The 17,362-nt window shown below is 39.1% G+C and overlaps 1 protein-coding gene across 1 annotated transcript; it reads left to right on the top strand.

Annotated features, from left to right (window-relative positions):
* Positions 1-205: 205 nt before the first annotated feature.
* On the top strand, positions 206-16,886 carry dna2 (DNA replication helicase/nuclease 2). The gene is made up of 25 exons (XM_088078301.1): positions 206-688; positions 2,494-2,550; positions 3,244-4,129; positions 4,413-4,530; positions 5,375-5,524; positions 6,590-6,773; positions 6,923-7,071; positions 7,326-7,448; positions 8,029-8,275; positions 9,057-9,171; positions 9,400-9,556; positions 9,729-9,920; positions 10,076-10,333; positions 10,454-10,567; positions 10,692-10,801; positions 11,266-11,375; positions 11,543-11,671; positions 11,981-12,073; positions 12,243-12,436; positions 12,690-12,779; positions 13,050-13,263; positions 14,611-14,700; positions 14,864-15,049; positions 15,177-15,323; positions 16,211-16,886. Exons 1-25 carry the CDS (start codon positions 659-661, stop codon positions 16,262-16,264), a joined length of 4,197 nt encoding a protein of 1,398 aa, XP_087934427.1. The 5' UTR covers positions 206-658; the 3' UTR covers positions 16,265-16,886.
* The last annotated feature ends 476 nt before the right edge of the window (positions 16,887-17,362 follow it).

Genomic DNA, 17,362 nt, shown 5'->3' with positions numbered 1-17,362 from the left:
GTCATGCCTCAAAGATGGGATGTTGTGTAATGACTTTAGGAGAGGGACGATTTGTGAAGGCAGTTTGTGGTCAGTTAGCTGTCAGATGTGAGACTCTCGTCTTCCTCCTTTAAGTCCATATTTTCCGCTGTGTCAAACTTTGAACCTGTTGTTGGAGCGCTTCTTAGGTACCTGAACGCAGCTGGTCTTTATGAGTTGAGTAACACTCTCAGACTGTAGAGGGCAGCACTACACTTCACCGTGTGCAGCCTGTCCAAGCGCCATCAGAAGAAGAACAAGACTGACGTCATTTCCGTTGTGCGAATCTGAAACGCGCGAGACTGGAAACACTGTGGGACTCAGTGGACATCAAGAAGAGGACATTTAACACCAAACCAGCTCCGTAGTTTTCACGGAAAAGTAACTTCAGCTGACGGTGTTCGGATAGTCGATTATCTGCTTGTGGCGGAGATGCAGAGGGGTTCAAAGTTAAGCAGAGTTAGCTCTCCTCGGTTAGCTGCGTCGTTAGCAGAAGCTGGTGCTGTTAGCTTTGCGTTGACATCTTTGGTCAGTTAGACAAAAACAACAAAACAAAACCGCTAATAAACAACTCTTTCAGCCCACAACAAAGAAACTGACGCGTAATTACACACATCTGACTTCGGTTTAATCAGTCACCATGAACAGGACCAAACTGAAGAAAATCAAGGTGAGTTTCAGCTAATGTCGCTGTTGTGTTTCTGTGGTAGTTTTATCAGGATTTAACGTTACTGGAGAGTGAAGACACCTGTCATCGTTTATTATGTCTCCTGTTCACCTATTAACTTTTGTCACTCTCTGCTTCGTTGTTTCTATTGATCCATCCACTGCAGCCATCTTTTTATTTTTCATTTCTTGTCAACAATATAGGATATCAGAAACAGGTATTGACAAACAACAAAACTTTTCACATATGTGAGGTTTTAAATGGCGTTAAGATTAATATGTACTGCCTACATATGCTGACTAAATGAACATGAGGATAGTGTAATTATCGTTACCAGGGTCCAGTTGTTTAAAAAAAATCGTCAATCAATTATTAAGGGACAAGTTTAAATTTTTTAAACTATGCTTAAAAAATGACAAATAAATCTATCCTGTGCTTTGTAATAATCCGTATTTGGGAATCCAGTTTACTTTTGTACCAGTTTTTCAAACAGCATTGGATAGGATAACTGCTGCAGATTCAACCTTATTTAAATCTCAAGGAGTCATTGAGGGTAAGCCTTCATTTTCACTGATGTCCAGAACACAAAGAACGAACAAACAACCATAACAACAACAACAGGCCGAACACCATTAAAAACAGTACTTTCAAAAGCAGATCAACCGGTAATTATAGTTTTAAACTGGCCCTTAGTAGCTGTTGTGTTGAGTTTGAATGTACGTTGTTAGATGTTCTAGGTAGATGTAACAGAAAAAAACAAAAAGCAATTTTTTTCCCCAATTATTTGTCCTGGGAGCACTAAGCAATCACTTGAATGTGTAGAATAATTACTGTGTGACAAGTTAAATAAAGTGCTGTGGTTTGGTGGCATGTTGTCTTTCAAGACTTTATAATTGTAAAGAAATCAATGCATATTTCTTCTGACACATAAAAACGTTTCAAGATTACCGAATTCAGATTACCAGTGCTTTGAAAGGGGATCCTTTTCACAATGTAGTCTTCTAGCTGTGTAAAGAATATCACAAAGAACAGCCAGCCTGCTCTCTTTTATGTGAAGTGACAGAAAAACAAACAGTAAAACAATACAAACATCCCTTTCCATTTTCAATTTATGTTGAACAGTGAGACCCCATATCTGACCCCCAAAAATGTATTAACAAATAAAACCACTTTTGATAATGTCAGTGTAATTACTGCAAAGTGATAAATGAAAGTTAAAAAGAAATACATTTTGTTGTTGCTAATAGAGAGCAAAATCCTTTTTTTGTTTTATTTTATTTTATTTCTTTATTGTGTTGAAACGCTTGATAGGTAGCCTAATGTCTACTTTATCTACTTAATCAATGTAGCGCTCAAACAAATCAAGTGAATTTAAAAAAAAAAAAATGTATGTATATGTATATATGTACTGACCCATTTAAAAGTTTTATTGCATTACATCCACCAGGAGGTAACCATGAGCTTGGACTTTGTGTGAAGTTTTTGCGTTGGAGAGGAGGATCCTTTTCGGAACCCGAAATGTTAAATCTGCTTTCATTTAAAACAAAATGCTCTGTATTAACGTGCTGAACATGGGAAAGTTGAGTTGAGTTGAGTTGAGTTGAGTTGAGTTGAAAGTTGAGTCCACTCATAAAACCATGGTGGTAAATTAGTTAAATATTTATTTGAGCTCAATCTAGTGTGCAGAATCTCTTGTATGATCTCTTGTTTAGCAGCCTTTATTGTCTGGATGCAAATCTTTTTGTTAAACTTGCTGGATAACAAACAGTGAAAATGCTGATAAGTGTTTGTTTTGTGATTTTTGTCAGGCTCCAGGAGGGCAGAAGAACATCTCATCCTTTTTTTCCTCTCAAAATCACAAGAAGGTAAATTGTATATATATATATATATGTTTTTCTTTTAGTGAATTGTTTTTCTCTTTGCTGTCATTTTATTTTCAAAATCTCATCTTGACATTATTGCTTAATGTCATTATGGATAGTTTCAACAAATGAAAAAAATCGATTTATCATATTGTAAACCACGACAGAAAAAGGATTTTTTTTAAACAAAAAGGCAAGAAAAACCAAAGGAGAAACAATCAGGTAAACAAAGAAGGGGCACAAAAGGCAAGGACCTATTTATAGATATTTACTGTTTTTATCTTTACTATTCACTTATTCCATATATTTCAAGTTATAGAAGTTTTCTGTGTGAATGAGGGAGTACACTCTGAAAATGTGAATATGAACTTTACCCAAAATAATCACCAGATTAACAATATCTACCAAATCCTAATTGCTCTGTGTTTTTTGTTTTGTTTGTTTGGACAGCACATTCTTCTTTTCTCTTAAAGTTAAATAACTTCTCTTGAAGTAGCTTTTCCCAAAGATTCTACTGTCTTACACTTCATTGGTTTTGGTTTTGTCTTTTACTTGGTGCATGTATGTATTTTCGTGTGTTTTTGCGTCTTTGTGTTGTTTCCCATTTTGCATGTTTTGCATTTCTTTTAATAAGGAATTCACCACTAATAATTTAGGTTAAGCATTAAAATGCTCATTTGACTGTGCTGCTTTTAGGAATTGTCATCTTCCACAAAATTATCTGTCGCCTGCACTGCACACACCAAGACTGAACCTCAGATCAAAGATGCTGGAACCTCTACATTCAGATGCCTTTCGCCCTTAAAGAGGAGTGTCCTTGGGGACCTTGAAAACCTCCTACCCTCCTCTCCGGATCTTCTTCTCTCCGTGCCTGAGACTCCCAACAGTCAGATTAGGCCTGCTTGCTGTTCTCCTTCTAGAGATACAGATCAACCGAGCCTGGAAAAGCTCGGCCAACTGTCCCCCATCTGCCGTAGTCCATGCTCCAAAGGGCAGAGTTTACGGAGAGTTATGACTGTGGAAGGAAAAGCCAAGAGGGAAGAAGGATGTTCTGGCTCAGTAAAAAGACTCATCAGCCCTCCTCAAGAGTTTCAAAATTCCAAAAGATCAAAAACTACCAATCCACCAGCACAAAGAGCTGTGCTCAGCCCCACAGGCTGCACCCTGAAAATAACGAGACCTGTGAGTGGCCCTCTAAAGACGCCTAATTTCTCCAGCAAACAGTCAGAGGACCAATCTGAAAGGTCAGAGGGTCGCAGCAAGGACACTGAAGCGGTTTTTAATGGCAACAAAACCTCTTTTGGGGAACAAAGAAATAATCAGGAAGTGAGAGAAAATGAAAAAGACTTTACTGTGATAGCAGACCAGAAAGTAACTGAGGCAAACCTGCACACTCATCGCAAAAAGGATACTCTTAGTACTCACATGCACAAATCTGGAGAAACTATGACAGCTGCAACACTGACAAGTGCCGAGGAGGGACAGATTGACATTAAGAAGACGGGAGCGACAAGCACAGTAATGACATCACTGAATGAAGACGGAGACGGTGCAACACCATCAGATCAGCAGCGAGCCAGAGGTTAGTGTACCTAAAGATTAAATTTCCATTGCCACAAAAATCATGTTTTTTACATAAAACTGCATACAACTACTACAAACTGTTGAAAAAATATTACATAATTTTTACATTATTACAGTATTTGAAAGTGTTTCTCTTGAGCAAAGTGTCTGGGTAATGAACGCTAAGCTAAATATAAAATGCATTTTTTTAAATGTATTTAACAATAAATATCTATTGATATCAGTGTTATATTAAGATGCCTTTTGCTTTTTTTTAATTTTGCTTCTTTGTTGCACAAAAGAAAATACTGGAACAACGTCTACGTGTCCAATGGAAGAGGGGTTGGAAGAGAGCTGGTTTGCGGAGCAGATGGATCTAAATGAAGGTCTTGTCACAGAGGCTGAATCCAAAAAGCCCCGGTGAGAAACACATGAACATCCTTGCTTAGGTGAGGTGAGGTCTCCATGACTTTGCCCGTTCAATAATAAATGGAAATAGATGCAGCAGAAGGGCACATGACTAGAGCCGCAACTGATGATTAATTTCATTGTCGATTCATCCGTCAACTGTTTTCTCTGTTAATGGATTAGTTGTTTGGGTCGATAAAATAAAAGGAAGAAAAATGTCGATCAGCGTTTCCTCAGAGCTGTAGATGACTTCCTCAAATATCAAGTTTTGACCACAACCAAAAGATTTTCATTGCAATGTCATAGAGAACATATTCGCATTTGAGAAGCTCAAATCAGAGAATTTTGACATTTTTTCTTAAAGATGTCTAAAACCAATTAATTGGTTATCAAATTAGTTGGCGATTAATGTGATTTTTGAGAGTTAACTGATTAATTGTTGCAGCTTTACACATGATACGTGTGGAGTGTATGTGGGTTCGAGCACTTGACTTGGTGACCAACAAGCTGCTGAAAAGCTTGTTTTTCACCGTCACTTCATCCCTCTGTGGGCTGACTGTAGCCTCACAGTTGAAGTGAGTCTGTGACTGTAAAGCTTTTAAAACAGTGGGAACAGTTTCGTTGATCACAGTAGTCACATAGTCTGCTGACAGGGTTCATTTGGGGGAATTTTCATACTGGCAAATAATAAAAGAACATTTTATAACTACAGTAATTCTCTCTCCCTCTCTTTCTTTAAACTTACATCTGTATGTTTAATCTTTCAGGTCGATTAATTCATTGAGATTTTTAGAAATTATGTATTGCAGAAGTCTGACAAAACATAACCTCATTATGATCTTTCCTGTCCCCGCAGTAAGGTGCCAGACCATGTGATCCTCTCTGGAGGCCTAAACAACCGCTACTGGGTTTTAGATGTGGAGGAGCGGCCTGGCCTCAAAACACTGACCATCTCATGCTCCAGATCCCTACATCCAACTGAGACATGTCTGCTGAAAGATGGATGGTAAAGCTGCATGTCATTACATTTTGAACTTTTATAATGCAGTCTCAATTTTTTAGCACTGCATTTTCAACATGATAAGGATCAGTGCAAATACTGACATTCAGTTGACCCCTAATGTTTCAGCCTTTTATTATTTAAAAAGAAAAAAAAACACGAAAACAAACATTTTGACTTGATGACTCATCTTGTCAATCACTTGCAAAAAGTCAAATATTTTAAATGAAGTGCATGACATAACAACATGTTGGGGAATTCAGTGAGCACTTGGTGGTGTTGTGTACATGTGTCTCTTCTTTTTCTTGTGGTATTTAAGGGTAACCTGTGGACTTCTTGACCTCTAGTAGCACAAAGGAGGCTTTTTTTTAGCTTGTCCCCTTTTGTTAACACTGACAAGTAATGAAAGTTACTGTAGCAACACACTATTAACCCAATAAAAGACACTAGAAACTACAAACTACACAAATAAACACACAACTGACTGACTTTTCTGCTGTCAAAACACTTTTTTCTAGAAAGTCTCTTCTTTCGCAAGATTTTTTTTTTCCAATTTGTCAGCTTGTCAGACGTGGCAAAAAAATATGCTTTTTTTTTTTTTTTTTTAAATTAGGAAAATGAATTTACATGTCATTGTACATATCATTGCAAATTGGTGACCCAAGACCCTAACTTTGGGAAAGACATGCAACAAAGGCTACAAAGTAAACATCCCAGGATATCAAATGTTAAAAAGAAAATAGTTTGTAAGGTTTCTGTGAGGAAAAAATGGCTTCAACATGATTTAGACCTCAAGGCCTTTTGGTGAGAAACACTTAATGTAAACATAATCGTTGTTTTTTTAAATGAAAGCTCTGCAGGTCACCTTTAAGTTGTCTTTTTTTGTATAGGTGTTTGCCATTCATTATTTGAAAATTGTCTTTCTGGTAAATTGAGTGTCTATGATGATCAGGGACTGTGCGTTTGGTATATGGATGTATTTATGTATTTTTGCTTATATGTCCATTATCACGATGCATGTTTGCGTGTTGCTGTATATGTATGAAATGATCATGCCGCGGGTGTTTCCAGGGAGATGACGCCTGTTTGCTGCGGTGATGTGGTGCATCTAGAGGGCTGCTCTGATGGGGGATCCTGGGTAATGGACAGGGAGCAAGGCTTCCTCGTTTTACTACCTGATAACCTCATCTCAGGTACGAGCATCTCGAGCTCCATCCGCTGCATGAGGCGTGCAGTACTGGGAGATATGTTCAGGGTAAAAGGCTTTACTAATACAATTATACCTGCTTTCGTTATGTTGGTTAGTTATTGTGTATTTTTATAAATTGAAGTGGGCAGTACACACACTGTGACAGGAAGATAACTCTTTACGCTGTCCTGTTTTTGCTGTTTGCTGTGATGCAGAGTTTTGACGGCGGCTCCAAGCAAATGCTAAACGGCACCATGGCCCATGAAGTCTTCCAGAGAGCAGCTGTGGCTAAAGATTTTTCTCTGGAGACTCTGTCTAAGCTTGCTGACCAAGCCCTGTGCCGTCCTCAGTATTTAGGAGACATGTAAGTGGTTAGATTACACCCTGCAGGGTGCTGCAGACATTTTCATATGTGTAGTGATACATTTCACAGTTGTTCATAACAGAGAACGTGAATCAAGAAATAAACAGCAGAGAGGTACTGAACTGTTAGTTGTGAATGTTTCCTGCTGATTTAAGAATGTGTTGCATGTGATGTAGCACGTTTTTCAGTTGATATTTTTGCCTTTATTCTTTGTCTCGTTCAGTTATGTTTGTATTTTGGCCATTTGTCTCCAGGTACAGTTTGGGTGTGAGCCAGGAAGAGATGAAGCAGGAACTACATGGTTATCTGCCCTCGCTGGAACATTGGGCAAAAGAATACCTCAGCTCCCCGACACCGAAAGCCATCAGCCTCAAATAGTATGTATCTTATACATATTAAATATGTCCGTAAGTTGCAGTTCCTTTTTGTGAAAACGGAAGTACTCACATGACATCTCGTCTGGTCCACTATCGACTTGATATGCTATTCCTTTATGTTTCTCACAATATTGCACATTGTTACAAACTATCTTTACAACAATCTCCTTTTTCCTTGTGCACTAAACTGCCTCATGGCACCATATCTGTCATTAATAACTTATCCATGTATTCTAACATAGAAATAATAGTAAATATAAACATAGCCTTAGCATTGTCTTCTACTTGGCACTATTCAGAATTACAGAAAACAAACGCTATTGTGTAAACTTAACTAATAATCTGTCATATCATCACATCAGACATTTTTACCATATATAAATATGTGCTCTTATTATGTTTACATACACATGGATTTGCTTATATAACCTTATTAGCTCTGCAAGAGTCTACCTAATATCTTTGTGTGCATATCTTGTAGTTCTAAGTGTAATGCATATGAAAAAGTGTAACTATCTAAAACCAGTGTAAATGAGGGTTAAAGGGCTGATTATGTGTCTCTGTGTCTCAACGACCTCAGCCTCAGCAGCAGCAGAGGACCGAGCAGGGGTCAGGATTCATCAGCTGTCGTCACGGTAGCAGAGCTGGCAGACATAGAAGAAAATGTTTGGTCACCGAGATTTGGTCTGAAAGGTAAAATCGACGTGACGGCACGGGTTCGAATTCAAAGACCACGAAGTAGTAGTCACAGAACCCCAGAGGAGAGCACCGTCCCCCTGGAGCTGAAAACTGGAAAAGAGTCAAACTCGATAGAGCATCGCAGTCAGGTTAGTGGACCGCAGCATGCTTTACTCTGTAGGCACTCATGTGTCACCTAGCTCGGTCAGATGAAAAGCACGTTTAAGGCCTTTGCAAACCAAGTTTTTTTTTTAATCTGAAATTGTGCCAGGTTTGAAAATAAATATAATGTCACTTTGTGTCAGTCAAGTTAATACTAACTCCCAAACTTTCATCTGTCATTAAAAAGTCAGGAAGTTTTCAGATCAGGATTGATTTTCTCTGTTTTTTTGGAATCTGTCAGAAGCCTTTGAAGAGTTGTTTGACCAACAAGCAGTAAAGAAAAGGTGGCGTGATCTGCGGGACACATACATCCACAACAAGAGAGGAAGTGGCCACACAGCATCATTTCATATATGGATAGCATACTTTCAAAAAGTCAGATAGACTGACAGAGAAAAGAGCGACAGTAAGGAGACAGGAGGAGGACAGCTCAGCCCCTTTCAGTAGTCATAGTGCCGAATACAAGAAGCGGATGGAGAGTGGTGACAGCCAGGGAGGTACGTCCAGTGGAGAGAAACAAGGGAGCAAATTTATCTTTCTAACTGTCTCATATTGCACCTTTTTGCAACAAAAGCATTGGACTATGTGTGCAAGGTTTTTCTGCGTAACTATTTTAATCAGATAACAGATGCATATGAAAAATATGGGCTTGGTTTACAAAGGTCTTTGCACTGATGAACGCAAATTTAGGTCAGGTCATCAGGTCGACTGCCTCACACAGCTGTGTTTATTTAAGTTGTTTCTATACAAGTGTTTTTCTGTGTGTAGGTGATTCTTTACACTCTGATGAGCTTGGAGAGATACAACTCTGAAGCTGGCTTCCTGCTTTACCTCAAAACTGGCAACCTGCACCCTGTAGTGCCTAGTCACATGGACCGCAGAGGTACAGTATACCCACATGTGTTAACCAACACCAGTTGTGAACAGTAATATCAAAATATTATTTTATATCAATAATAATTGTAGATCTTATATAAATGAAATATTAATTTATTTGTGCACACACACAGTCTCTTTCAACTAAATTGTAAGAAGAGTCTTTGTCTTCTTACGCTCTTTTGGATGGAGTCGTCTCCATCACCTTAACTGCTGAACTTTCTGTTTATCTCAGAGCTGCTGAAGCTGAGAAACACTTTGGTTCATCACATTCACAACTGTGTGGAAAAAGAGGGGAAGCGAAGCCGTTTGACTCGACTTCCTGACATCCTGACCGACAGACAGACCTGCCAGTATTGTCCTCAGAGGAGAAACTGTGCTTTATATGAGAGGTTAACTTTTTAAACTCATTTTCTTTCAGCCATGGAAATGTCATGTCAAATATGGGAAGAATTTGTCATTAGTGTAAAATGCATTAAGCTCTCTCTGTCTTTATCTTGTCCTCTTTTTTTCTCATCTCTGCTATCGTCTCTTTCTCACCACCCGTCTTCACACTTCTTCCAGGGCGGTCAGTTGCAGCTCTGCAGATGTCTGCGACGATGTTGTGCGTGACTTCTTACAGCAGGAGACCGGTCACCTGATCCCACCACATCTGAGCTATTTTTCCCATTGGCTGCTGCTCTGCTGCCTCGAGGCTGCCAGCATGGAGGCCAAGAACGGCCGAAAGCGTGTGTGGCTTCAGACAGCTGAGGAGAGGTACAAAACTGGTCTCTTAAAATTAGACATGTAAACCGTCCCAGTAAAGTCAAAGCCAATATGAACACATGAGTGCCTACAGATAAAAAATGTATGAAATCAGCCCTTACATACAATACTTAATAGTATTTGCATACTCTGACATGTGTTTCCAGTGAGAAGAATGGGAGCTGTGTGGGGAATGTGCAGCTCAGTGGCTCAGTGACTGTGCAGTCTGAAGGGGTCTATCTCCATCGTTTCCAAAGAAGCAATGTGATGCCAGAAAAGGGTTTGACCAGCAGCGGTTTGACCAGCAGCGGTTTGACCAGCGGGGATCGCATCGTTGTTAGCGACCAGAAAGGTCGTCTGGTTGGTTTGGCAACAGGATACCTTTGTGAGGTCAGCAGAACTTCAATCAGCTGCACTCTAGACAGGTGAGAACAAACCTACAAGATACTTGCTTCAACCAAAAGATCATTACAGGACACTTAAGCTGGTCAGTTGAATTCCTTTACCCAATTGACACCTGTTTTGTTGTATAATATGTTTTATAGAGACCTGTCTAAGTTCCGTGGTGTTGTGTTTCGACTGGACGGTGATGAAGGTGTGGTGGGCCTCAGCACTCACCTTACCAATCTCTCCAGACTGATGGAAAACTCTCAGGACAGGTAGGCACAATAACATGCAGTGTTGCAAAGTTATGATGGAATAGGACAGTATTTATGTAATGGCAAAACCAACATATTCCTGTGCAGTTAAAACAATAGCCTCACACACTTTCTGTTTGTGCAGTGATCGTCTGAGGGGGCTAGTTGTTGACCTTCGTCCTCCAGAGTTTACTTCCAACCTCAGCTGTGTTCTGCCGAGAGAGGCCAAGGACACTGTGGCCAACATCCTCAAAGGTGACAAAGCTTCTCTGCTTTGCTCTCATGCTCCTCTCTCGTTTACTCTCTTTTGTTCTTTTCTGTATTCAGTTGAGTTCTACTTTCTATGCCTGTGTGACTGTTCTATAATGAGGAACTTAAAATTAGAAGGAACAAGATGCACTTCCCCACAAATTACACACAGTTTTTGGAGTTGTAGTTCTATACTTAAATCAATAATAGAACATTTTCTAATATTCATTAATCATTATTTCCATTTTTCTTTTTCCTAAAGGGACCCCTTTTCTATCATTAAGTAAACTGACAACCCCCCACAAAGTGACATATTACTAGTTTGATCATTTTGAGCCTATTATTTCTTGTGAATATTGCATTAGACATAGGTTTTCCTGTTATTTTTAGTAACCTTTTATACAGTTATCTTTTTTTTTTATTAATGATCATACAGGTCTATTCATACATTTGTGTGTATGTTTTTGTAGGTCTCAACAAACCCCAGAAGCAGGCCATGAAGAAGGTGTTGCTATCTAAAGATTACACACTGATTGTTGGCATGCCGGGCACAGGCAAAACCACAACCATCTGCACGCTGGTAAACTCCCAACAATGATTTATAAACTTCACCTCAACAATAAATCTATATTATCTACACCACAGTGAGACCAAAACATTAACACCCCCCCCCCCCCCTTCCCTCATGTGGCACCCTCCATCACTCTTTCTTTCCTTCTTTTGTCTCTTCATCACTTTTTCCTTCAGGTCCGCATCCTTCATGCATGTGGGTTTAGTGTGTTGCTGACCAGCTACACACACTCCGCTGTTGACAACATCCTGCTGAAGCTAAAGCGCTTCCGGGTTGGGTTTCTACGTCTTGGGCAGGGGCAGAAGGTGCGCTGTAGTTTGCATAATTTCCTGTATTGTATGTACTGCATAACAGACATCACTTTCCATCACAGCTAATATAAACTGTGTTTTTTTTTTTTTTTTTAATAGATCTGTTGTTTTGTTCTCTCGTGGAAACTTCCCTCAAAGCACAAATCACTATTAAATATTGAAATTACACATGATATTTCAATATATTAACATTATTTTTGAAAAATTCAACAGTGGAAAAAAAACCTGAATATTTTTAAAAAAAAAAACCTTTGTCCCCTCTGCCTTGCTCTGATTTCTCTTGTTTTCTGTCACCCTCTCCAGGTTCATCCAGACATCCTGCCTTACACAGAGGAAAATGCAAGGAAGAAGGGAATTCACACTCTGTCAGAGTTGGAGCAGCTCTATAACAAGGAGGTGAGGAGTTTGTGGAATATTATAATTACTGAGTGATTTATATACAGTGATATCAGCATTTTTTTTACATCCGATCTCATCGTCTTTTCTGTATCAAGACATGTCACTTATTAATACTGTAACTTACAACAAAAGTCTTACAATTAATACCAATCCTCTCTCTGTCTAGCTGGTCGTGGCTACCACCTGTATGGGCATCAAGCATCCCCTTTTCACACGTCGGCGGTTTGATTTCTGCATCGTAGATGAAGCTTCACAGATCAGCCAGCCGATCTGTCTGGGACCGCTGTTCTATGCCAAGAGATTTGTCCTAGTTGGAGACCACCAACAGCTGCCGCCAATAGTACAAAATCAGGAGGCTAGGTAAAGTGTGTGTGTGTAGCTGAGGTGTATGTTGATAAAATGGGAAAATGGAAAAAAAATTGGCTTAAACACATTTATTGTAATTATTTGTCATGAGGGTAAAACATATCAGTCTTCACATAAAGTTATGTATAAGGTTCAACATGTAAAATGTGACTGGGTCAGTTTGGTAATTAATTTAAAGTTGAAATAATGTTGGACTGTTAAAAGTTGAAATAAAATCATAATCCTCTGTCTTTATGTTTTTCTCCAGGTCACTTGGGATGGACGAAAGTCTGTTTAAGCGACTGGAGCTCCACAGTGAAGCAGTGGTTCAACTCAACGTACAGTACCGGATGAACAGGTACATCTACATACACAGACAACACTGTGTGCTTTAGCAATCCTAAACTCTTCCTGAACTCTTCATTGCAAGCACAAATTTCATTATTATCTGTAATAAATAAAATCTGAATTTTTATTTGATCTTAAAGAGAAACTATTAACTATTAACTAGTGTGGGGAAGCTTAATTCTATTCACATTACAACTACAAATCAGCAGCAAGAGTTTTTAGGATAACCAAATTATTCCCATTGCATAATAAACAGTGTGTGTGGTCTGTGTGTTTTTAGTCAGATCATGTCTCTCAGTAACTCCCTGATGTACGAGGGACGGCTGGAGTGTGGATCAGAGAGGACAGCCACGGCCCTGCTCACCCTGCCCTTCCTGCCGTCTGTCCAGTCGGAGCTCAGATCCTACTCTGAGGCTCATCCCCAGCACAACCTGGGTTGGATACAAGCCACATTGTTGCCTAGCAACCCTGTTTGCTTCCTAGATTGCTCCATGGTAGGTACAATACGCAGCAAGCTGCACGCAATAGTTTTTTCAAGTGCTGTGTTGAGGTAGAAATGATTTGAGAGAGAAGTTTTTGATATATGACTGGAAAGTTTTAATCCTCTTAATGAAAGTGCTGGTTAGCTTCAACCAGCAAAAAAAAACAACAATATTACAGATCAGTGCCAGTAAATTAGTTTAACCATGCAACTGTCAGTTTTCTTAAAGCTCACCAGGTCATTGGTGATCTCCATAAGCTAGTTCTAAGCTGCTTAGATCAAGTGTACAAATATAAATGCCTAAACTTTTTTAGTAAAGACATGCTATTAAGCAGGGAATTTTAGTAATTTTAAAAGGAATGAGAAAATAGCTCTCTTGGTCAGTGTGATTGCTATTCAAATAATCACTGAAAGTGTTTTAGGCTATTTAATGTTTATGTGTTCAACTGGCTTTTGTGTTGCATTTTAACTGGATGTGTTAACTTGTTTATTTGTAGTCTGTGACAGTTGTTTTTGTAACGATGTCTTGCTTCCCTCTTGGCCAGGTCGCAGGTGAGATTTTATATCTCAGACTTTATACATGTATATCTATATTCTACACATCATTACCTTGTCAAGATTCTCTGCAATTCAAATGGGAAGTTATCTCACAGAAAAGCATAATTCGTTTGGATTTACTGGCTTGATCATCAAAAAAAGTGGTGACTTCCAACTTCTGAAGTGGCCATAAAGTCCAAATAAGTGTTCCTCCTGCAATTATTTATATGTCTTTAATACATAAATGTCCAAAAATCAAAGAGATTTTCATATAAAACAATCAAAGTTGTGAATATTGTCATGTGAGATCCATTGCTCACTGTCTGTTCAGAGACTCGTTCCCTCTCTCTCTCTCTCTCTCTCTCTCTCTCTCTCTCTCTCTCTCTCAGTGCATGAGCTTGGCGAAGGTGCGCTGTCTCTCAGAGCTTGATCAAATAAAAGATTCATTATTGATATATTATTCAGTAGCCTAACTTTTCTATAAATAATATTCATACTGGTTTGGATAAACAATTTGATAGAGTTTCCTGTCTTAAATGAAGAATAGTTTTGTGCGAAAGGAATCGAAGGAACGTCCCAAATCAGTGCTGGCTGAGTTGAGTGACTGTAGCAAATAAAAGTCTGGTATATTAGTCAGGATGCTTAACGGGCTTTATTGGTTCTGTTTTTTTGGTGAGAGGTTGAAGAGTTAAGACGGCTGCTTCAGCTGTTGAGAAAAGTGATTTATGTGAAATGTTTTTGTTTTTTTTTCCACAGGGCTCTTGTGAGTGAGACAAGGGAGTCTGCTGCTCAACATTTTGTTTCTCTCCACTCTTTCCTCCAGGTTCCAGCTCTGGAGTCGGTGGAGCAGGGAGGTGTTAGCAATCACACTGAGGCTGCTCTTATACGTATGTTGCTTTCCCTGCTGATAAAGGTACATCAGTTTCTCATTTTATACACAAGTATTTCTGTCATAATACAGCAGTTTCTTAAAGTCTTGGCTTAAAGTTGTCATTAAACGTTTTTAATACAGTGAATGAAAAGAAATAATGGGGTAGTTAGTTATTGTACTAACCTGTTTATTTGTCTTTCTGCAGGCAGGGTGTAAGCCCAGTGATGTCGGTGTTATCGCCCCCTACAGGCAGCAGTTAAAGAGTATCTCTGCTCTGCTGCAGTCCTCCGCGTTCACAGGGGTGGAGGTGAATACAGTGGACAGATACCAAGGACGGGATAAAAGTCTGATCATTTTTTCTTTTGTACGGAGCACTGCAGAGGAAGGAAACGTAAGTACTTGTCTTCCTGTCTCCCTTTTTTCATTCATCTTCCCCTCCCTTCTTCTCAGTGCATTAATCTGTACATGAGTAAACAAGCAACTGTTCAGTGGTAACCTGACCTGTTTCTCTGTCATAGTTAGGTGAGCTGTTGAAGGACTGGCGTCGCTTAAATGTAGCCATTACCAGGGCGAAACACAAGCTGCTGATGGTGGGCTCTGCCACAACGCTACGGCGCTACGCACCTGTGGAGAAACTACTCAACCATCTCCAGCGAGAGAACATGATATCCTTTGATTACATAATACATCACTGTAATGTGAGCTCTTGGCATTAACTCCAGTCATTTATTCCAAAATCTGGTGCTCCTAAACTGGTTACTGCAGATTTTTTAAAATGTTGTTCTGTACAGCAGAATTAAGCTTTGCATATTAAGGCCCAGACACCCCGAACCAACATTAGAACTAGTGATGACGAAGGCCTGTTCCTTCCCCTCACATAAGCCTGTGTCTCGCCTATGTCTTAGCCAAAACGTTGTACTTGAACACAGCTATGGCCAAATAGCGTGTATGTTCTGCACCTTTTGAGAGACAAAATAACTAAAATCAGCAGGTGGCGGTGCTCTGTATTTGTTATTCAAAAAGGAAAACTGGAAGACTTAACAGGACAAATTCAAGATGCTAATCAGACAGTTAGCACATCAACAACACAAGCTGATGCTGAAAGAACAGGATATCTACCATGCGCCAGCCAACAACAAGACTAACAATTTCAATTCGTTTCTGCTTACGAGCTCAACTGGTACTAAAAATAATAATATCAAATGTAACAAGTTTGTTTTGATCTCGCGCCCTCCTGACTTAAGTTGTTGTTTGCCTTCCTAACTTCTATTTCTCTGCTCGTGCACCCAGCTTAACTGCCAATAAGAGTAATTTCATTCACTTAATGTCTCTGCCATCTCTCGCTAATTCAACATGCAGAAACGGCCGACTAGTTCCAATAGTGTGGGACGCACTGTCACACCAGTGTTCCCAACAAAAAGTGGTCAGGGCTTCTAGAGTGCTACTTTGCAGTTTTTGAATGACTTATCCTGAGTTCTTGTAACGTTTCATCTTTGGTTTTCCTCCATTGGTCTGTCTACACAGTTGTTTTTTTTCTTAACCCTTTCTTCACGTCATCCAGCTCCCGCCAGCTGCTCACAAGGCCTTACCAAGCATGTCCCTGTGACAGGCGTCTATGAAGTTTCAGGTTACCCTCCTGTGACTGAATGACCTCAACAGCACTGAGATTGAATGCCATTCTGCAAAGGCATTAAAAGATCTGGAGACTGTGATCAGTTGTATCTCAGTGGCATTTGCAGACAATTGCACTGCATCTGTGAGATGGTCTTACAGTTAAAATGTGTTGAACTGACACCTGGTGGATAATGGTGCTGTGCATCAAACTTCACATAAGACTGGTCACTACTCATAAACTCAGATATTTGCAATCTTAATACCTCTGTCAATACAGTGACTGTTTTAAACTTGACTTTTGGTACTTTGTCTTAGCATTTACACACAACACAAACTCACTAGTAATGTGAATATGAAATGCAAACCAAGTTATTTATAATTAATGTCATAATTAACAGTCAGATAAGCTTAGAGATCTTCATCAATCAACTGAATTGCAGTTTTCAGATTGTTTTACTAAATCAATATTTTTCTAGCTCAAACCTCAAGCATGTTGTATACAGGGTGAGGCGATGTCTGTAGTGTCTACTTGATGAAAAGTATTGCATTGGCAGTGCTTTGATTTAATCTGATGAATTACATTGGTCTACAACAATAAAGAAATGGAAAGATCACATTTATATAATTAGTTGTTTTTCATTCACCACTCTAGAATGTTAAACTGCTGCTGACAGAAAAAGCTGAAGCAAAACCAAGATTTTGAGTCAGTTCATTTCCTTACAAACAAAACTACCTGATATCATGGCAACAAGTTAAAACTACAGATATTTGTTGGGAACTACAATTAAGAAAGAAATCTATCCAGCTCAAAAGTAATTTAATGCTGATTAACTGTGATGGTTTAACTGATTACTAAGTTTTTCATTAGAGCATGTTAAACAGCGGTCTGTTTGTTTGTTTTTTAGTTTGCCAGGTGGAATTGAATAATTGAATGAATGGATGATACACAGACTAATAACGTCCCTGCCAGCGAGCTATCTGTGATTCTGCCTTTGATCCGTTTGATTTTTGTGAAACTTTTTTAATGTGATTTTTTTCTTTTGTGTCATGTGAATAAATAATGCAAATAATATCAAAGTCTGAAATGTTC

The sequence above is a fragment of the Plectropomus leopardus genome, chromosome 1 (genome assembly GCF_026936395.1).
Source record: "Plectropomus leopardus strain MGB_pleo_1.0 chromosome 1, ASM2693639v1, whole genome shotgun sequence".
NCBI lineage: Eukaryota > Metazoa > Chordata > Actinopteri > Perciformes > Serranidae > Plectropomus > Plectropomus leopardus.
Note: the sequence above shows the minus strand (reverse complement) of the source record. Positions and strands in the feature narration are given on the sequence as shown.